Source organism: Labeo rohita, chromosome 6 (assembly GCF_022985175.1).
Source record: "Labeo rohita strain BAU-BD-2019 chromosome 6, IGBB_LRoh.1.0, whole genome shotgun sequence".
NCBI lineage: Eukaryota > Metazoa > Chordata > Actinopteri > Cypriniformes > Cyprinidae > Labeo > Labeo rohita.
In genome coordinates this window covers 28,050,917-28,074,590 of record NC_066874.1, presented here as the reverse complement: position 1 = coordinate 28,074,590, position 23,674 = coordinate 28,050,917, and the positions used below count along the sequence as shown (strand labels likewise).

Sequence of the window (23,674 nt, the reverse complement as noted above, 5' to 3'; positions counted from 1 at the left end):
ACAAGTTCTTTTGAAAAAGAAAGGGTATCACTTATGAGATGCTTTAAAAGAGTAGTTCACGCAAAAATAAAAAAATGCAGAAAATGTACTAAATTTGACTCAATTTTAATAAAAAAACTCCTCTATCCATAATATAGCTTTCTCCAGTGAAAAAGTTATTGACTATACAATGTAAAAAATTATTTCGCAGTTTTGTTGTTTCAATGAATTTTTTTTATGTTGACACAACTTGCAGTTGCTGAATTTGTTCATTCAACTTAATAATTTGATTTTGATAATTTTCACTGTCTCAACTAGTTTGTAAGTTGACTGAACTAGAGTATTTGTCCTCTCAACTTTAAAAAATATGTTGAATCAATTCAATAACAAATTAAACATCACTATCTCGTGAAGACCGTTGCAGCTCAGAAGACCTTCATCCGAAAGCTTCTCCGCAAAGTTTGGGAATTATCTCAAAATACAAATTTGGTTAGTAAATATTTGGATTTATTGGTTTAATATATGTAAAATTACCTGTGTTGTCTTGCATACCAGTGTTAGTTTCACAGCACTCTGAAGACTCAAAATACATGCGTATTTTCCACATAAAAATGAAAATAAATATTCTCCCATGTGGTACTGAGCTGAACATATCTAAAGAAGGATAAAATACAGCTTGGTATGTATTTTTTGAGCTATAGACTGAAAAATCACTACTTATTTTTTTTTTTACATTCTGCCCAATGTCGCCCAATGAAAAAATGTTTATATAAAATGCAATAAAAACAGTAAATGGCTATAGGCTATATGCTATATATAATGTGCAAAAAAGAGGCTAAAATCACATTATAATCTAAAAACAAAAGCCACAAATTTTAAAGCAGAAAATCATAAGGATAATTTCGCTAAACTACAAATTAAAAACATAAAAAAGCACAGATTAACAGCATTACATTTTATTTACCCCATTACAATATCACTTTACAGTTACTGCTATCATAAAATACATCTACTTGTAGGTTTAAAGTTCTACACATGGCGCATTTATTGTCCGACTACAAATATTTTAGCAAAATGCATATTTTAGTCAGAATCATAGAGACAGAGCGGCACGTGTCATAAGCTGAAAACCACGCCCACTGGAGGAAAATGTAACGGCGACAGGAAAAAAATCATTATTTTTTAATAATGTCAAAGGATTATTTCACCACCTATGTAAACCTGAGAGGAGAAGATTTATTCAGAAACTAAATTTTATTGGTCTATGTCAGTGCTCCTTTTCCTTACTTTCCTTTTGCTGGAGAAATTATCCAACTGATTGGCTCATCGTGACATATCCTGACATTCACAACTATTTGTGTCCTTAAACGCTCGTTTTTTGGGGTCGACATCTTATAAAAACGTCGTTCTGGGATTTTTAGCCTGTTTACTGTACACATTGTCACATAGCAGCCTTTAGACATTGTTCTGTTTTTTGTTATAAGTCAGAAATGACAAGGAAACAGCAAAGTCAATGGATAACGTCGGATTGTTTTCCTCACAGTGTGGGCGTGGCCTAAATGCGCGCTCTGTTTGGCGCATGCGCCGCGGCGCTCGTTCACTGAGTGAAGTGTTAAAATTAGCCAGAATCGCATGCAGAGGTCTCATGTACTCCTGACAGCAAAATGTAAATATTTCTATGACATGAAAGATGGAGAATATACCTGTGAAATGTAAGTTATGCACTGAGGAACACAGCAAATCTTAAACACATTAAACCGCGCAAGTAGCGTCTCTGTCAGCAGCACATGATGTATCTGTCGGGGAAAGCCGTTTTAAACTGTATGTGTTAACGAGATCTTATGAGTTATTTAAAAGCCATTAATATAAACATGTCTCATGTTTAGGACATATTGGATTATGTGCTTTACCTGCAGCGACTTACTGTCTTCAGCTATTTTACAGATATGCTGGTATAAAAATACTGTATCCACCTTAAATGGCCATAACCGCCATTTGTAAATGTATAGGTCTGTCTTCCGGTCTCATACGCGCATTTAGCTGTACAAAACAGCTCGTTTTCCTGCTTGATATTGCAAATTGGTGTGTCTTACCTTATTACGTTTATGTATTATCTTAATTATGAACACACTGGTTTGTAGTGCAGACAGTTCTACCATTTACTGCAGGTTGTTATTCCTCTGATTATTTCCCTATAGCTGCTAATGAACTGGAAATCTCATCCATTGGCTTACTTCCCCATTGAAGAATAAGGTATAGATATAATTTGTATTGCCTCATACCATATAGGTTATTAAAAAAAATATATATATTGATATATTGCACAAACTCGATATACTGCCCAGCCCTCATATTTTGGTTAGAAGCTGTCTTAATAGTTGATTTCTTACAAACATGCATCACAGGATGTTAATTGATGAACTGGGTTTTGTGGATTACTTGTATTATGATGTTTTTAAAACTCTCATTCTGATGGCACCAATTCACTGCAGAGGATCCATTGCTGAGCAAGTGATGAAATGCTAAATTTCTCAAAATCTTGAATGAAGCGAGGGTGAGTAAATTTGCCAGTTTTCATTTTTGGGTAAACAATTCTTTCGGTTTCCACGAGATGCTTTTTAGATGGTGGATTAGATGATCAACAGGTTTTACACAAACTTCCGTTCACGTCCGTTGAAGTGCATTAAAGCAATGCATGTTATTTTGCACTTTAACATTTCAATTAAATTATGCTGATAATATAATTTGCACTGAAAAGAATTTAATTAGGAAAAAAGCAAACTAGTAGCATTTTCACTAGCGTGCTCAGACTTTTGGATCTGAAGTACATTATAACTGTCAGTAAGTATGCCTGCCGTCTTTATGCTCGCATCCAGCAGAGACTAATCTCAGTCTATTGGTAATTACCAATCAGTATGCAAGTCTTTGAAGGAATCGTCTCCAGGCAACCATATAGATCAGCCAAACTCTATTCCTTTCGTCAAATTATTAAACGTCTCCTCCCAGATCAAAAATGCTGTAGTGCGTGTTGGAGCCCATTAGTGATACTGTAGCTAATCATATAGTTGCTCTACATATATTTCAATATGAAATTTTATTTATTTTATCTCTCAGAGATTGTACAGGGTTAATACAAAGGTATTAAATAGGTCAAAATGCTTACATAACAGCAAAAGAAAACACCAGACGAATATGTTACATTTATAAAATGCAAAATTTCAAACTAAGGCAAAAATGTGGATGCTATTAGGTGATTTACTATTTAAAAGAAACTAAATAAATAATAAACATAAATATTAAAATAAATATTACAAAAATAATAGAAACTAAATAAAAGTTTAAAAGTTTTTCACAAAGCATGATAATTACAAATAGAGAAAAATTATAAATTAAAAAAAAAAAGGTAGAGGATATAAAACATTTCTTTCAGATGTATGAACTGTGATATTTAGAAAACATGAAACCGCCAGAGGGAATATCTGTTTAAGCTAAGTTCTGATGACACACTTCGGTCTCATCTTCAAGCATACAAACTCAGCAGGTGTTTGCAAGAAATATTATCACAAGAACAAACATGATAAATCTTTGAGAGATATCAGCAAGGAAAACTGTGTTCCATAGCATATTGTCTCCCGTAGGATAATGTGAATGGCAGAAGAAATCATAATTGAACTGATGAATTATGAGTTGAATTCAAAGGAACAAGATATACATTTCATTTTAAAATCATCAAATGATTGACTTTCGTAATTTTCCAAAAGAATAATTCATACCAACTAGCAGCAAGAAATCTGCGTAATTATCCTGGAACTACAGTATGTATCAAACCAAACTGTCACTATTCTTCAAAACAATAATATCTCTCAGGGCTTATGCAAAACAACATAATGCATTTCATCTATCTAAAGGCCTTTTTACATACACAAACACAACGTCACTGACTTGACTGACGTGTGTAGAAGGAAAAACAGGAATTCAAGGATTTCTTTTAAAGATCCAACATTCCAAGTCACTACTGCATTACAGGACTTAATGTTGTGCTCAATTTGAATCTCAGTTCTGAACACCTAAGCAAAATTATTAGCTACAAGAGAAAGCCTGCTTTTTTGCATAAAATCTACATACAAAAGACCAATAGTTTGACAAAGAGGTAAAAAACCATCACAATATAAGGCAATGGAGCTGAGTCACCAATTTGTAACTTTTTAAAAAAAAAAAAAAAAAAAAAAAATAAAGGAAAATGTTACTATATCCACCCAATTAGATTTTTTTTTTAAGTATTAAAGCTGAAGTGTGTATTTTTTCCAAGTGTTCTTAATACTTACTTTCAAGTAAGCCATTTTTAGCTTGAGTGTTTGAGAAACCATAATCATCCTTGAAATGCCACACTTCAGCTTTAAATAAAGGCAAAGTTCTATGAAAACAACCATGACAAGATCAGAAAGACTACTCCATGAACATGGGCCATCTTGCTTGCGTCTGAACTGAAGTATCCCCTTGAGTTCAGGCCTGTGAAGGAGACAACACAAAGACATCACAGACAGGATTATACATAGGAGGCCATTACAAGTGTCAAGCAATTGCCTGGTTAGCAGTTCGATTCTGTGAGTGCAAGCTCAAAAATCAGTGTGCGCCGCTCGTAATGAGCTCACACGAAGCCTTACTTGACATCTTTGGAATACGTATAGGGCTGCTGCTGCTGCCGTCTCCTCCGTCACTCAGGGCTTTGATCTGAACGAGCAGGTCCTCTTCTGACGGCAACTGAAGCTCCACGGACGTCCTGTTGGTCTCGACTACGCCGCTTCCTCTGTGCCAGTTTTGACGATACACAACCTGCGCGCGAGAAAGTGGGTCAGTGAAATGCAGCTAGTCTGTGCCAATTAGCTAAAAACACTCAAAAATAAATAAGTCACAACAACAGCAAAGATATTTCATGATGTACAGTGGCTCCAAAACATATTTGAACACTTAATTCTGATGAAAAAAAAGATGAAAAAAAATGTTGTAATGTGATTAGATCAAATATCAAACAAAGTAGCGTTTATTATGAAGAAAATTAGCACAAGATTAACACATTAACACATTTTTTTTTAGCATAACATTTCACAAAATAGGTCAAGTGTAGAAGATTCTAAAAGAGTTTTTACACATATTTTACTATATATATATATTATGAAATATTATTGCAATTTAAAATGGTTTACTATTTTAATATTCCTAAGAAAATAATTTATTCTTTTGATGCAAAGCTGAATTTTCAGCCTCATTACTCTTCAGTGTCACATGATCCTTCAGTCAATATTATCAATATTGGAAACAGTTTTTGTTTTTTGGAAGCTGTGATACTTTTTTTAGGATTGTTGATGAATGAAAAGTAAAAAAGAACAGCATTTATTTAAAAATGAAATCTTTTATAATACACTACTGTTCTAATGTTTGGGGTCATTAATTTATTTTATCTTTTTTTTTTTTTTTTGAAAGAATTATTATATATTTTTTTTTTTCAGCAAGGATCTGTTAAATTAATAAAAAGTGATGGTAAAGAGTTATTCTGTTAGAAAATATTTATATTTTGAATAAATGCTGTTCTTTTTAACTTTTTATTCATCCAAGAATCTTGAAAAAAGTATCATAGTTTAAAAAAAAATGTTAAGCAGCAAAAGCTATTTCCAATAATAATTGTTTGATAATACATGTTGGAAATGTAAGATCATGTGACACTGAAGACTGGAGTAATGGATAATAAAAATTCAGCTTTGCATCACATGAATAAATTATATTTTACAGTATATTAAAATAATAGAAAACATATATATATATATATAATAAAATGTTCTTCAATACAAATCACCAACAGCTGCACTGAAAAAAAAAAAAAGTGTATGAAAGTCTGTTTCACACCGTCTGCTTGCAATCTTCAAAGCCCAGGTAAAAGAGGGAATACAAATTAAATAATCGTTATAAATTTCAGATTTCAAATAGATTTTCAGTGGGAGGATTATTAGTATGTTTGCTGACATATCTTGCTGTGAAAAAAATAGCTTTCGCAATCCATAAATCATTTAAATTTCTTTTTTTTCAGATTGACAGCGCAAAACAAATAGCCACCAAACTGATATTGTTTCTTACTCGTACAGACTAGAAAATTTATGATTATTGATTGCATTATTCTGCAGGCGCCTCACAGCGGACGGTTAGGATTGCAAATGAATAGCGCTTCTCCCTTATGAAAGTGTCTTTGGCGAGACCTCGCTAAGCTCGTAGCTCCAGATGGAGGATAGCATCAGAGCCGTCCAGCTGTTCGCTGACCTTACAAACCTCTACATTTCAGAGAGACCGTCGTCAATTAGCTGGCAGCACGCTGCAGCAAATTAATTTGCTCAAAAGAAATGAATCACATCGGACAATTTTTAATCCTCTTTCGGAACATTTTGAGTGAACTCTCGCTACAGATGACTCGGGTTTTGAGCGCAGCAGGAGATCAGAACTGCTTGTTCTGAAATGTAAAAAAGCCTTAGATGTTTTTGAACTGTATGTATGACCTTGAGTGTGAAAGTGCTTCACGGCTTGTGAAAGGAAATTTGAAAGATTACATTAAAGGGGAAATCAAATCTAGACAGTTAAGTATTTATAAAAATACCTTTTCATTTAATGTATAGTCAGACATTTGTTCAGAAGTCATTCAGTTTGTCATTTATCATTTATATTCTTTGCTAAGGGTCTTGTCTGATTCAAGATGACATTTCTAATACAACTCTGATTGGATAGTTGAATGTAGGTCTGGGCGATAAATCCATAACGATAATTGTCTCGCGATATATATTTCCTCGATAAACAACAGTTCGATAAATGTCTGAAATAATGATTATACGGCAAAGGGGAACAAAAGAGCGCTAGTCAAAGCGTGCCACTCAGACCGTTTATCCGCTCGGATCAAAGTTTAAACTGCGGCAGGGAGCGAACTTACTAGAGCCAGCTTACTAGATGCGTTCACTCTTAGTGGAGCGTGCTGTGAGATCCAGTGTGAAGTGCTTGAATTCAGCGAAGAACACAAATGACTCGGTTTATAGGCAGATGAAACAGCGCTGACAAACATGAGAAACACTGTGTGCAACGATACAGTCAGAAAGCTTTTTAATCTACAAATCGCCATCATTTACCATAGATTTACTGTAGTAGCACTAACTGTACAGTGGTATTGTGTCGGAAATGAGGGTATATTTGTATCAAATTTTATTCTATTATTAATGTAGACATGTTTTAAATGTATTGAAGGAGGAGTGATGGAATATAATGACAGTATTTTTTGTGATTAAGCTATAGCGTTTATGCATTTATACTAAATGTATTTAGACTACTGTTTTTCATACAAATATGAATAGACAGAAACCACATTACATTTTTAAAATGTAGTGAGGTGCTATATCTGGGGTTTGAACTGTTTTTATCATAATCTATGGATGATACTATGGAAGAGCAATGGTTAATTAAAAAAATAAATCTCAAACAGTCAGAATTATTAAATTTCACCATATAACAATGAGGTTGTTATATTTTTTACAGATATTACTGATTTTGATAATGGACATAAATCTACATCTGCATCCTAACTCAAGCTACTATCAAATGTGTGTTTTTAAGAGACAAAAAAAAAAAAGTTTTATTATTAATATTATCAGGCAACTCAAACCTGTTTATTGATTTGAAACAATATTACTCATCAAAACTGCAGAACTATGAAATTATTTTTTTCTATTAAGAAGTGTAAAGAATTAAAAAAACATGATGTGTTTGTCATGTTCTGACCATAAAGAATAGTTTAAAGCCACAATTAACCATCTGTTTTTTAGAACTTTCACACTGTAACAAAAATCTGCCTTTAAACTTGAAAGAAATAAAAATTTGACATTTTTCATGACAATTATCAATATTGACTGATATGAAAAAAATTGTGAATGGGAATCAAATCATACGAACTGTTAGAAAAAAGGCTGGTAACAATTTACAGTAAGTTTGCGTATGTTAATGTGTCATCATTTTCTCACCCTAATGTTGTTCCAAACATTCCATAACGTTTTTTTTTTTTTCTGCAGAACGCAAAAAATATATTTTCACGAATGCTGGTCACCATACAGTTTTGGTTCCCATTGACTTCCATTGTGTTTCTTGCCCATACAAGTGAAGTCAATGGAAACCAAAACTGTACGGTTACCATTATTCTTCAAAATACCTACTTTTATGTTCCACTTAAGAAAGAAATGAATAAATGATGACCGAATTTTAATTTTTGGGTGGATTTTCCTTTTAGGAAGTGTCTTCATGATATTTAACATTATTAAAATGTCTCTAGTAACTAAAAGTTCCCTATATAACCAATTGTCACTTATGGGAAGCTAATATTAAATACAAGATGATTTGCACTTCAACTAAGAAGAGTTGCATGAGCATATCTGGAAAGGCTTCACTAGCACTTCAAATAAAAAAATGTAATAAAAAACAGTATATAATGCAGCTTTCAAAGGTAATGTTCTCAGTCATTTATCTCTGAGTTGTTTTATGTGAAACACCAGCTTATGTGGCACACTGATACAGCATGGTTATCAGCAAAGCAGCAGAAGAGCGAGAGCAAAAAAACAGATTACCTTGTAGCCGGTTACTTCTGATTCATTGTCCATTGCCTTCACATGTTCCCAGTTCAGAAAAACCTTTGAGTTTGTCAGATTCCACTCAATGTTCCCCGGGGGTTGACTTGGAGCTAAAAGGCATAAATCATATTCCGATTTACTTCCAGCTTGTGCAATATGACTGAACAACATCTTCAGTACATTTTGTCCTTTGCGATCTTAACAATCAACACGACACCAGCTGAGGTTACATCTAAGACTATCATTGCAGACTTTAAAACCTTGCTGGCACAGATTCAACATTCACTGTAAATTAGCGGGACTATAAATGGAACTTTAGGAGTCATTTTTATGAATAGCAGCAAAAAACTGCGATGAAACAAAGAAACACTGTGCTGAACATCAAAGGATTACCTCACCTAAAATGTAAATTCTGTTATCATTTATTCATCCTTGTTCCTTTCAAATCCTGTAACAGAATGTCCAAGCTGCTGTCCATTCTATACAATGACACTGAATGGTGACCTTGTCAACAACTTAAATCTCTGTCTATTACTCCTACACAACTGTATGGATTCTAAAGATTTTTAACATAGAAAATGAGTCTGAACTACATTAATGATGCTTTGGACTACTTTTATGATCTTTCTGGAGCTTGACAGGACCTGGTCCACATGCACTTTCATTGTAAGACAACAAAGCAGAGAAGACAATCTTCAAAACTTCTCTGTTTTGTGTTCTACAGAAGAAAAGATTGAGCTTTATCATGTATGACTTACAGAAAAGTGCACATAGTAAAAAAAAAATTCCTACATGCTGTTGTAATGTATTACTGTGTTCGATATTCTGACGTGCGGGACATTTTTGTGCTGCTTGAATGTCAGCATGCCCTTCTTTACTTTATTTCCATAACTCAAATAACTGAAAAATAGCTGCCCCTGATGTAGGGTTGCTTAGGAGCAATTTTATAAATTTTGTGTTTGGGTCATGTGCCCACACAAACAATTCTGCCTTTCACAGTAATTGAAGAATTTATACACAGTTTAACGGCAATTGAACCAGAGAAAATCTGACCTCTTTTCTCATCAAATTTCATGGCTAGGACATTGTGCACCATGTATTCATAGTTTAAAAAAATTAGCTATTTAGATAATAGCTATCATAATTTGAAGCAATTTATCTAATGATACCCAGCCCACCGAGTCTACAATACATGCTATTATGATACTTATACTAGATCAAAACAGTGGTCGGCGGTATCACAGTATTTTAGTTAGAGAATCTACCTCACAAAGGAAAAAGAACAATCGGCTATCTGCTCCGACACAAAGAAAGAGATCTGTCAAGCTCTTTATTTTAAAGCGGCCTTAATTGTACGCTCAGTCTATTAGCTGAAAATAGCCATAAGACTCCCTCCATAGAAATGTCATAGTTTATCTGATCAGTTTCTGGCTCAGTTAAACACAGTGTTTTGTTCTCGATTATTGGCATCAGATAATGAGCCTATTTAGCCACGGTAGTTTAACAAAGGCCACCTTAATCTCATAGTGTTGAGAACACCCCACTAAGACGTTAAGAGGGTAGGACTATGATCCAGTCAGGCCCCTAATCTACATTAACTGACAAATGTGTATATTTGTTTGCATATACTGAAGTGAACTTTCATTTTTGGGTGAAGTACTCTTTTAATACCCATTTAAAACCTCATCACATTACTATTATTATAGTGTAAATGCATTCATGCCACATCCAAGCTGCAGTAAATACCAATATATATGTATTTATATATACACAGTTGAGGTCGTAAGATGGCATGTCTTTCTTTCTTCAGTCGTAAAGAAATTATGTTTTTTGAGGAAAATATTTAAGCATTTTTCTCCATATAATGGACTTCTATGGTGCCCCGAGTTTGAATAGCCAAAATGCAGTTTAAATGCGGCTTCAATCGATCCCAAATGTGGTTGTAAACGATCCCAGCCGAGGAAGAAGGGTCTTATCTAGCAAAACGATATACTTTTTAATGTCAAATGCTCATCTGGTCTTACTTTCCCTGAACTCTGTGTATTCTTGCTAAGGACAGTTGAAAATGTCAAAAAACTCAGACCGTATTTTCTCCCTCAACTTCAAAATCATCCAATATTGCTGTTTTATCTTTTTTGTTAAGGGTGTTTGACCTTCTTCACATGTTCACTTTGCAAAGACTGGGTGGGTACTTCTGCAGCGATGTAGGATGATTTCGAAATGATTTTTGAAGTTGATGGAGAAAATACAGTTTGAGTTTTTCGACATATTCTAACTGTGTTGAGCTAGAATACACAGAGTTCAGGGAGAGCAAGACAACACCAGCGTTTGAGATTAAAAAGTATTTAAATTGTATTTTTCTAATGAAATGAACTGATCATTTCACTAGATAAGACCCTTATTCCTCGACTGGGATCTTTTACAACTGCATTTGGGATCATTTGAAGCCACATTTAAACTGCATTGTGGAAGTTCAAACTTGGGGCACTATAGCAGTCCATTATATGGAGAAAAATGCTGAAATGTTTTCCCCAAAAACAATTTCTTTATGACTGAAGAAAGAAAGACATGAACATCTTGGATGACAAGGGGGTGAGTTCATTATCTGTAAATTGTTGTTATGGAGTGGACTTCTCCTTTAAATATTTTACCAAAATAAGAGGGATCATACAAAATGCATGTTATTGTTTATTTAGTACTGACTTGAATAAGATATTTCACATAAAAGAAGTACTCACTAATGCTCCAAAAGGAAACACAATGCATTAAACTTTTTTAAGTTTGAAGAAAAGGGAAAACTGAACTTATTTTGTCTTCTGGGAAACATGTAACTATCTTCTGAAGCCTCTGAAGGGCAGGACTTTTCTGAAGAACAGCAGGTAGTTTAAGTATTTAGGACAAACAAGGGACTTATGAACAACTTTCACTAAACAAAAAACACAGCTGTGAATCATTCAGTTAACAACACAGTATTAAGATTCAATAGATTGAACAGGGTCATTTTTTTATAAATTCAACTATGTGAAATATCTTATTCAGGTCAGTACTAAATAAACAATAGCATGCATTTTGTATGATCCCTCTTATATTGGTAAAATAATTAACATTTTTAATGATTCTAAAGGGGGATGCAAACTTTTGACCTCAACTGTAGGTCAAGCTAGTGTATTTTAACAGCGCTGCTTGTGGCCAGTGGACTAGGGGGGCTGTAGCTGTTAGTTTACACTGTACAGCATGTGCAGCCTGAGGGCCCTAACTTGCACTATACGCAGTGAGGTGAGTGCCGTTCAGCTTTTGTTGGCAATTTTGATCATACAGCCTGAGGCTTTTGAGGCCCCTGGAAGTGTGAATACTATACTGGATACTTTTGTTATTATTGGCTTTTTCACTTTCCTTTGTGTAAACATTCCATGTAATATATCATAAAAGCTACATGCATAATTTATACAGAGGCATTAGAAAATGCAGTTAAAAAGTTTTGATGGAGTTTGCCAAGCCACAGCATGCCATGCCTAGAAGCATTTCATGTCAATTACTCATTTACTGTGTTTGGTTAAAATTCATGTTTTTTTAATAACCTTATGACTTACGTGGCTTCTTGGTGGTGATGCTGATGGGTGCGCTGGACGGCCCGGTGCCTGCGCTGTTGTGTGCTCTGACTGACATCAGATAAAGTGTGCTTCCCTTCAGACCTGTGATATTGACTGAGCTTTCCGTGACCCTTACTCTCTCTGCATCGCTTTCAGGTGACCCATCCTCCAACCACTGCACCTGTAATGACAAAGGTGACATTTAAAGAGACAGTAAGTCATTGTACTTTTTATAACACAGAAACAACAACAACAAACTTTTTATCTACAAGAACTGTGCAAAAAACAAACAAACAAACAAACAAAAAAAACACAAGTGGTGTGCGGTATTCTGAAATGAAGAGGAAATCCATGCCCCATGTTCTTGGTTAAATACACATTACACTATCAGAAAAAGAAAAAATCTATTTTTATATTTTTACATTAGCAATGTAATAAATATTCTATTTATTAAAGCCAAGTATGAATCTCATCAAGTTAGTGTTTTTAAGCATTTTACGTGTATTCCAAATCAATAACTCAAAGTAGTAACAATTGAAACAATGCATTTTATTTGTTAACGTAGGTTCAGCTATTAGTTTTCTCTCTATTACTTTTTAATAGTTAACTTTTAAATATTTTTGAACTTTTCAGCTTATTAGTCATCAAAGCTCGGTAAATATTGGTCATAGACACAGAGATTTACTTCACCAAATTTTACCAAGCTGATTACTCACTAAAAGCTCCCACAGATCATGTTTTCATACCATTTTATGTCTTTTTTTGATACAACAAAGTGGTTATATCTAAGTGTGTGAGTTGTTTACTTCATTTTTTTTTAAGTCATTCTTCCATTAACATCATTATATTGTTTATTCAGACTGATATGCAAACACGAAACGTGCACACATGAACATATTGCATTGTTGAAAGTAAAAAACCCCCACAAAAATGTCATCACATTCAATATGTACACACACACACACACACACTTATTTTAATGTTTGAATGGGCAAGATTTTTCTGCTTGAGTAAGTGTGCTTCCAACCTCACTTCTAAGAAATCGACTTGAGAAGAATGTCATTTTTGTTCCTGCATTAGCGTTCGATACACTAACTCTGTGACAAAGTCACTGTGACTTGGTTTCTTTTTTTATTACGCTCAATAAACATCTGCACACCGCAGCAAGGGACTCTGTAAGTATTTGTGGATTTTCACATGTGCTTTTTTTACTACCTGAAGCTGTGAATGACTTTGTGGTTTCACCACAGAACAACCGCGTGACCTGGGATTTCTCGCGGAGGCTCGTTCGGGTTGGAAGGAGAGAAATGGGCAGAATCCTGTGGGTTTCTCACACAGTGAGAAACGACCTAGCAGCTGAAGTGTTTGCAGGAGGGGGAATTGATGTATGATGTCCACACATCTGAAAGGTGATTTATATAAGTGCCCAGAAAGCCTGGGTATTGGCGCTCCCCGGGAGACAGGACCAGCTGTGAGAAGACCTCTTCATTCTGCAGATGAGATTGTGAAAAATGTGGCCGGGGGATCGCAGACTCTTGTTGGGGAACAGGAAATTGCATACCCTGCCATCAGCGCAGTGCATACATTAAGGAGTCTGATTGAGGTGATGCAGTGTGAGGTCAGAGCCCCCTTTTTTTCCCTCTCTCCATTTATGGTGTTTACGCACCTCGTAGCCTGTTATCCGTCCTTTACTGCCGCTTTGGTGGACGGGTTCCCAGAATACCTCGATCTCAGACGCGGACAGAGTGCGGGCCCAGACTCTGGGAGGAGCTACTGAGGGTTCTGTTGATGTCAGACATATTAAAAACGAGGAAAGAATGTGAAAAACAATAGGTAATGAGAACAAAGTTTACAGGATTCATCCAACATCAGTCTTTAGTGCTTAAACGTACCACCTGTTTGCAAGAACTAATTGCGAAATTACCATCAAAGTGCACTAACACAGCTGTAGAGGGAGTGTAATTAAAACTTGAAACGCATCCATCAACTTTTGTCATTGTTAAACGATGTCCAATAATGTCCTTGCACAATTTGCATACAATCAACACAAGCATATTAACCTTCATCTGCTGAATATACAATGACCACAGGGCTAAACGGTCCCTCTCCGATCTCATTGTAGACGCCGACTTTTACTTCAAACTGAGTGAGTGGTGAAAAAGTATCGTTTTTATAAATGTATCGTGATGCATCTGCCGAGGCCAACACGCTTTGTTTCCATGTTGTGGTGCCAAGAGGACGAAATGCAACCACGTATCCAAACTTTTCGCCGTTTTGTAGCTCCTCCGGCACAGGCTGTGAGAAAAGAAGATGAGAATTAAAAAATGTCATGTGATTCAGTAAAGAAAGTCACTTGTTTCGTTCCTGTGCTTTGACATTTGCATTTATGCATTTGGCAGACGCTTTCATCCAAAGCGCCTTACGTGTACTTAATGTCTTGAATGAGGGAAAGAACTACAATCCCATTAAGCATTTTGTTTGTTGCAAAATATGCATACAAACATTTAATATTACAAGGATTTAAATACTAAAATATATTTGTTCTAGAATCTGATCAAATTGTGTTTAATAGTAAAATAGATTATTAAAATAAACAAACACACACACACATACACATGTATGTATATATATATATATATGTTTAAAACATGTTTATTTTATATATTTGTACGACGTTTCTTATGCTCATCAAGGCTGTTCATTTGATCAAAAATACAGAAAAAATTTAATATTGTGCAATATTACTACTATGTAAAACAATGTTTTTCTATATTAATATACATTAAAATTTAATTTATATCTGTAATTAAAGTTGCATTTTCAGAATCATTACTCCAGTCTTCATTGCCACATGATCCTTCAAAAATCATTGTAATATGCTGATTTATTATTAGCTGCTTAGTATTTTTTGGAACCTGTGATATTTTTTTTAGGATTCTTTGATCAATAAAAGGTTAAAAAGAACAGTATTTATTTAAAATATAAAGGTTTTCTAACACTATACACTACTGTTAAAAAGTTTCGGGTCAGCACATTTTTATTCTTTCTTTATTTTGAAAGAAATTAATACTTTTATTCACCAAGGATGTGTTAATTTAATAAAAAGTGATAGCATTGATTTACATCGTTAGAAAAGATTTATATTTAGAAAGAATGCTGTTCTTTTTAACTTGTTATTCATCAAAGAATCCTGAAAAAAAGAATCACAGGTTCCCAAAAAATATTTTTCAGCACAACTGTTTCCAACATTGATAAATCTAATAATAAATCAGCATATTAGAATGATTTCTGAAGGATTATGTGACACTTAAGACTGGAGTAACAGCTGATGAAAATTCAGCTTTGCATCACAGGAATAAATTATATTTTGAAGTATATTAAAATAAAAACCATTATTTTATATTGTAATAAATTTTGCAATTTTACTTTTTTTTGTATTTTTATCCAGTAAATGCAGCCTTGATGAGCATAAGAGACTTCTTTAAAAAACAGTACAAGTCTTTTATATATAATGTATATTTAATGTATATATATATATGTAGTGAGCGGGCATTTATGCACTGTATTAGTATCCTTGTTACACCACTCAACCAATCAGAATGAAGCACTGGAGCCAACTGTATGAGTAATTTTATCATTATAATAGCAAACGCTTTGAATAAACAATAGCAAGCGCTGCTCTCCTCAGCAAGTCTTGTGATTTGAGGTGTCACTCATGCCTGTAGAACAAACGATGCAGGACGATTTACACGGCGAAGTTTCATAGGGTAATAGGGTTGTTCAAAGTGTGAGCAATAATATTAGTCCCTCAAAAATGCATTAAAGGAAAATCATTCGGCTGACATGGCGTTACATTACTGCAAGTTGACAAGTAATTTTCCGTGGTGGGTTTACATTGTTGCTTACATAATCTGAAATCCAGTGCATAAAAGTAAATAAAGTTGACAGATTTAAGCACTACTGTGTCAGTCAAGAAACCTCTGGACTTAGTGAAGAATGTGGCGTATTTTGAAAGTAATACTGTATTTAAACACGCCGCTGAATATCTGCCGTGACAGCCGGTGAGATTACGAGAAAGCCATTGATAAACATTGTCATTTCAGATTTACTGGTATGAAAGCTGTCTCATATCTGCGTCTTCATTATGATTTACATACCAGAGGGAGCAATCCCACTGAGGCAAAGAGCAAAGACGACAGCGCTGGCTTTTAATTAAACCTTGTCTAATTTAAACCACGTCACCGTGGAGAATTCCCTCAGAATCCGATTCACAAGAGAAGACTGGTTTGAAAACGCTCCTGTCACAATAAAGACGCTGAGCTCACCTCCCAAACAATCACGAGTTCGCCTCGGCTTCCTCCACCTCCACTCACGTTAGCTGGGGCTACTTCAGGATCTGCCAGCCAGAACAGAGAACAGACAACAGAACAGAAGAAACGGGCTTTATACCTGTGGGATTGGCGGCGAAGCCGAACACTTCCTTTTCCTGAGGTGCGGCTCAATGGTCTTTTCAAAACGGTTCAAAGAATCTGAATGAGGTAGAATGTAACAAGCTGTAGAATTTTCAGTTTTCTGATGAAAAATGGTTGTCTGGTCTTAGCATGTCCCTCAGCCCGGTTTTAGTGGGGTTTTATGTACTTTTTAGTCGAGCACTGGGTTGGAAACCAGTTTTCCTAATAATTTGCCCTACTGTATGTCATCCAAGATGTTCATGTCTTTCTTTCTTCATTCGAAAAGAAATTCCAGGATTTTTCTCCATATAGTGGACCTGAGTGGCGTTGAGGATCTAAAATGGAGTTTCAATGCAGGTTCAAAGGGCTCTACATAATCTCAGCCAAGGAATAAGGGTCTTATTTAGCAAAACGATTGGTCATTTTCTAAAATGTGTGCTGGCAGTGTGTGTACACAACCATCCTAATATGATAAAAATCCACCCAGTGGCATTTCAAATTTAAAATTAAAATTTTTATAAGTATAATCCCATTTTTTACCAAACCAGGCCATTCTCAGGTTCTTGCCGGTGTGACATCACAAAAACCCAGGCCACTCCCACAATAGTTAATTGACATGGCCGTCTTACCTTAGACCCGCCCTAAATGAGCGAGTTGAGAACAGTCTGGCCGCCATTGTTTCGACTCCGGTGCAGGGGAAGACAAAAATATCTCAGACTGAGAGATTGAGGTGTTTTGTTGTTGGATGTAGTAATAAACATAGCAGTTATCATTTACTGCCGACATCTGAGCCGATGAAGACGCAGAGGATTAACGGTACTTTTATTTTTGAAGAAATTGCACCAGGCGATCTACATAAATGCATCTATGTTCGCACAAATCATTCGTGATCCAGCTTCACCTACAGCAGGAGTTAGTATAAGGGTTTTTTATGCATCTTTGCAAATAATGTGCTAGTTAGCATGTTTCGCGACTAAATGGCACTAAAGTAAACATTACGGCTCATCACCCCACAGAAGAGGAACATGCAACATTAAAGGAACATGCAACAGAATGGCTTGCTCTAAAAAGGGCTGATTTTGACAAGGTAAAAAGGGTGTTTTTTACACTACCACTGAGAAATTTTAACCAAAGTATGTTACAGACTTCTCATTAAGACCCTAAAGAATCATATCAGCTTGTGGAAAATGGCTATCCGTTGACCCCTGTAAGGGTGTTTGACTTTCTTTGCATGCTCGCTTTGTAAACACTGGGTCAGTACTTCCGCCTTCCTCAAGTGTGACCTTTCTAAATTGATTACATAATGCGTGAAGTCAATCTAGTGCAAGATGAGCATTTGTGGTTAAAAAGTAGATACATTTTTTTTTTTTTTTTTTTTTTAAGAAAATGACCAATTGTTTCATTACATAAGACCATTACTCCTCAGCTGGGATTGTGTAGAGCCCTTTGAAGCTGCATGGAAACTGCAGTTTGGACCTACAACCCATTGGCTCCCACTGAAGTCCACTATATGGAGAAAAGTCCTGGAATATTTACATCAAAAACCTTAATTTCTTTTTGACTGAAGAAAGACATGAACATGAGATGGGGGTGAGTAAATTATCAGGAAAGTTTTATTCAGAAGTGAACTAATCCTTGAAGACTGTCAAATTGAACAAGTTCAAGTTTAAGATGTTTTAATGTAATGTGCATAGTACTGTTACAATTATGAATAGATTATGTACTTGCATTTGTTTTTTTTTACGCATATAGTGTAGATTGCAAGTTAAATTAAGAGTCAGTAACTAAATATTGCTAAATGTTATTTTCTCATTGTGTAAACAGTGTTCTATTGTAACATATTTACACTGGCTGGATGAAAATTAATTAAAAGTAAATAATGCTCAATTCCCCAGCCGAAGGGAAAACTAATAACTATAATTATGACTATTTACACTACTGTTTCACAGTGCAGTGCAATATGTTAACTTATTTATCAGTAATTATGACATAAAATGACCTATATCTTTGATTTCACAGTATAGATATAGCTGTTAAATGTTGTAAATTCCAAACAAATGCAGTGTGTCTCTTCATGAAACAAGTTGTGCTGAATAATTGTGATCTGAAAGAACAGCTGTTTGCATGTCATTTTCACTTGGGATTGTGTGATGAAGCCTGCGTCTATTTATGAATCAGTGATCGAAGCATTTGCATGCAGTACCTGAGCTTAAAATAGAGCCTTTCAAGTGTTACAGCCTCATAGAATACAGGAGAAGTCCACTCAATTTTTGTTGATGTCCACATGAATTATTGATAGCCGCATTTCCTGATCGCTGATGTCCAGCCGCTGAGCGCAGCAGGGTTGTATCTTGCGTTAAAGAATATAGCTACACTAGCTACTTTTTCTTCTACATTTCTGTGCAACCACATTTTCTTGCGTTTTTAAACTAATTAACTAAAAACGCCAGCCCTTCTGTGAAGCCATTCCGATTTCGGCACACTTAATTTGTGTCCTAATTGTCTGTAAATTATTTTGCAATTTGGATGTTCCGAGGAAAACCGGTGTGAATGCACGAGTGTTTATTTCTCATGCCTGAACTCTATTACGGGGAGTCGCTCCCGGTGATTTAAACTAATTATAGAATTAAATTACATTTTCTCCTTCCTGATGTATTAGAGATGACAGATATGGAATCGGGAGGGATGAATGCATACCTGCAGCTTTGGTGCGAACGGGTTTGGATGGCATGCTGGGTTCCCCCACCCCCACGTTGTTGATAGCCACAACTCTAAATTCATAATCTACCCACGGATTTAGATTCACCGCTGTCGCATGAATCATCTGTCCAGGCACAGAATCAGGAACTAGGATTAAAGAAAATTTGGAATGGAAAAACACATCAATGCCCATCTGCACAAATGAATAGCCTAGCATAATTATTTTGCATTTACTTCTGCAGATATATTTCGGTCCATCTTAGCAATTGCCTGTATCTTTTTTTTTTCTTTCACAGTGTATTTAAAAAAAAAGCCATTTGCATGAATCACATTTAAGTGACTCACTCAAAAAAGAATATGAATATGAATCTAACTATCCACAAATAATCACACATATCTGTATCAATACAATTATTAAGAAAAGCAAGTAATTGAGAAAAAAATAGAAAGTTGCAAAAGAGATCAATATATTTTGTTTATTCCTATATCACTGTGCCGATTAATTTCATATTAAATGAATATGGTAATTTGGTATATAGAAAGTATCAAAGTACCATGGTATTGTCATTTGAAAACAGTATGATGAAAAAAAATCTGTGAATTTATGGTTAAAACTTATATTATAAATGTATACATAATATGGTAGCAACATTTTAGGTTTTATGGATTTAATTTAAATTTACATTTAAGTTACAAATAAACAAATGTGGAAAAAAGTGGAAATTTTGAGAGTGTCACTGTTTTTCACTGTAAATTCACTGATATGACTTAAACATAACATAACTTGACATTTCCAAAAAACCAAATAAATTTGATTTATTAGTTTTTAACTGTATACACTATCAGTCAAAAGTTTTTGAACAGTAATATTTAATGTTTTTTAAAGAATTCTCTTCTGCTCATCAAGCCTGCATTTATTTGATTCAAAATACAGCAAAAATAGTAATATTGTGAAATATTTTTGCTATTTTAAATAACTGCTTTCTATTTGAGTATATTTAAAAATGTAATTTATTCCTGTCATCAAAGCTAAATTTGCTTTGAAATCACAGGAATAAATTAAATTTTAAAATATATTAAAATAGAAAACTGTTATTTTAAATGGGAAAAATAGTTACTGTTTTTGCTGTACTTTGGATGAAATAAATGCAGGCTTGGTGAGCAGATTTCTTTCAAAAACATTTAAAATGTTACTGTTCAAAAACTTTTGACTGGTATAGTCAGTGAATTTACAAATAACCAATTTATCTGTAAAGGTTTTTATTGTAGTATGTTTATAGTTTTTTGTTACCATTAAAATTATGACTTTTTTTACAGTGTACTTTATTTTTGTAAGGGGTAGTTCAATCACAATAAAGTCCTAATAAAAATCACATGAACTGTTTTTTTATAATAAAATCAGATTCAGCAAGAAAGTAAACAGACTACTTTACCAGTTTTGACTGCCTGCCAGCCGATAGAGAAAGGGGTCCTGGCTTGCACGATGTAGAGGGTAACAGGACTGTGGTTGTCAGGTCCGGGGCCCCACGAGAGCTGAGCGGTCCTGTCCGTAACGTCCCCCACCAACACGCCCACCGGTGCACCAGGGGGCCCTGACAACACAGCCGCCAAAGAGACAAAAAGGACTCAAACTTGCTGCGTATCCTCATCAGAGAAGGGCACAGCAAGGTGACCAAGTACCTTGCAATGTGAGACAAGTCTGCCCACAAAAGGCGACATGCTTAATATTCAGAACCAGGGAGAGAGATCCTTCACTTGATGATGGAAATACAAAAGGTTCTAAAGAGCACGAAGCAGGGAATTAATGCATTGATTTCAGATACTCCTGTAGTCATTACTTCAAGAGCTGAATAACGGAATAAAATAGAAATAGCGGGGCAAATAGTGAGGCCTTTTTAATTTATATTTGATAAATGCTCAGAAAAGTGCAGAATACTTAACAGCCTCTGTGGGGGAAGACACACATACCTCTGACAATTAAGTCTGCCGCTGCAGACACACTGTCCACTGCTGTATGCACCATGCAGACGTACTTCCCAGAGTGCTTCAGCTGCACGTTCCTGATCATGAGATCCCCAGAAGAGCCCTATAAAGAAAGAGTATTATATAAAAATTTGTTCTATCTATCCATCCATCCATCCACAAATAATCACACATAACTGTATCAATACAATGAAGAAATGCCCCAATTAATGTACCACAAGTAAATAATTAAGAAAAAAATTAAAAAGTTGCAAAGACCTCAATATATTTGGAGTGTTTATTCCTATATTATTGTGCCAATTAACTTCATACTAAATGAATATGGTACTACTGAATATAAAAAGTATCAAAGTACCATGATATTGTCATTTGATAAAAAAAATTAAATGTATGGTAAATCTGTAAAACTTTATTGGAATGTCAATTTTTTCCCACTGTAAATTCACTGATATGACTTAAACATAATATATGATAACCTGACATTTCCAAAAACTAAATATGATTTATTAGTTGTAAAAACTGTATACATTACCAGCCATCTAATAGCCCCCAATGGTGTAGTTTGGTTGCTATATTCATGTATTATGGACTGTCAATGCTACTGTTAAGTATTTTGATAGAAAACAAAACAAAAACAAACAAACAAAAAACAAAACTGAATTTTCATGGTACATTTTAAAGAAATTCCACCAAATTAAGACAATTAAAGAACATTATCATGCAGATGAGTAAATAATTTAACAGCCACATACAAACAGTAGCCTATATTGTATACTACTATTTAAAAATGCTTTTGAAAGAAGGGTCTTATGCTCACCAAGGCTACATTTCTTTAATTAAAAATACAGTAAAACCAGTAATATTCTGAAATATTATTGCGATTTAAAATAACCGTTTTCTATTTAAATTGATTTTAAAATGTATTTTATTCTTTGATGGCAAAACTGAATTTTCAGCAGTGTCACAAGATCCTTATTCTAATATGCTGATTTAATACTCAAGAAACATTAGCAATGCTGAAAACAGTGTTTTTTTTCTAGGATTATTAAATAAATAGAATGTTCAAAAGAACATTTATTTGAAACAGAAATTCTAAATTTCTAAAATTCTAATTGTCTTAACTGTCACTTTTGATCAGTACAATGCATTCTTGCTGAAGAAAGTATTAATTTCATTATTTAAAAAACATACTGACCCTAAATTTATGAACGGTAATGTATTTTTAAGGTAATGTATTTTCCATTTTTGTAGTTATGTCATATTTGCAAAATATCAGGAAGCGGCAAAAGCTCTCATATTTGATTGGCTCTTCAGTTAAGATACTTCTTTCAACTCGCATGGAAAAGCAATCCTTCTGCTGTTAGCGAGAGCCTGGCCTTCGTGCATTTGTTCATCAGTCTCTCCAGGCTCTCTAAAGCAATACTTGGCAACTTAAAAGCTCTGTGGATGATCTACACAGTGAGAGAGTGGGTCCTGTGGATAGCTATTTGAGGTTCACTGTGTGTTAAACAGAGTGCGATGTAAATCCTGTAATCAGACAGATTTGTGCCTCTGTGTTCAGAGAGCAGCCAGGTGCCCTTGTACTCAAGTTCCCCATTGCTAGCTGAGCTAAAAAAAAAAATAGTTTAAACACCAAGAGATCCCAATCATTCCTCACTCGCATTCCTCTACCCCGAGTGATTTCAAAGAGGAATCCAAGGCTACAGTAATTCAGAAATTCAGTATTTGTAGCTTTGAATTATAATGATTGACAGAAACGCACTCCTCCAATCATCCCAAAGTGATCGTGTCTACTGAAATCGATGAGCTTCCCGTTGAAGAACCACTTGAAGACGGGGTGTAGAGTGGAGTCTTTAGATACTTCACACGGCAAGACGATGCTCTCCCCTACCGTGGCATCCATACTTAAAGGAGGGACTGTAATCTTGGTCGGTTCTGTCAGAAAAGGAGCAGGACAGAAGGTCTTCAGTTATGCAGAAATTTTCAGCCTGTCATGTTTGGAAACTATACAGCCAACCAGCTAATCCAACTGAAAACCAACTAAAATTATAGATGAAGTTTATTCAGCAGGTACTTGTTGATTTACTGACAAGTCATCAAAAAAGGCAATCTGCATCATTTTAAAATTTAACACCCACAAAATGTTAAAAAATCTGTCTTGAATTTGAATAGCACTACTTGAAGCCATCAAAGTGTCCAAAAAACATGCATATGTAATGCCATAAGTTATTAAACGAGTAAATTGAGAAAAAAGAAATTGCAACAGCAGCATATTTTTAATTAAACATGTGAAAGTGACTTGGGAGACGAGGATGAAATCCGCTGC

At 34.8% G+C, this 23,674-nt stretch overlaps 1 protein-coding gene across 3 annotated transcripts in view; it reads right to left on the bottom strand.

The window, feature by feature from the left end:
- Positions 1–3,054: 3,054 nt before the first annotated feature.
- The window catches only part of LOC127167287 (contactin-4), a 107,815-nt gene continuing 87,195 nt past the window's right edge, over positions 3,055–23,674 (bottom strand). For all 3 annotated transcript variants that reach the window (XM_051113224.1, XM_051113223.1, XM_051113225.1), the window contains 11 exons: positions 23,111–23,283; positions 21,334–21,451; positions 20,799–20,957; positions 19,363–19,512; positions 16,540–16,610; positions 14,275–14,509; positions 13,881–13,996; positions 12,215–12,395; positions 8,622–8,734; positions 4,644–4,812; positions 3,055–4,488 (listed from right to left, as the gene is read on the bottom strand). In XM_051113224.1, coding sequence (XP_050969181.1) covers positions 4,394–4,488; positions 4,644–4,812; positions 8,622–8,734; positions 12,215–12,395; positions 13,881–13,996; positions 14,275–14,509; positions 16,540–16,610; positions 19,363–19,512; positions 20,799–20,957; positions 21,334–21,451; positions 23,111–23,283 — 1,580 coding nt within the window. In that variant the 3' untranslated portion in view covers positions 3,055–4,393. The remainder of the gene's footprint in view (positions 4,489–4,643; positions 4,813–8,621; positions 8,735–12,214; positions 12,396–13,880; positions 13,997–14,274; positions 14,510–16,539; positions 16,611–19,362; positions 19,513–20,798; positions 20,958–21,333; positions 21,452–23,110; positions 23,284–23,674) is intronic.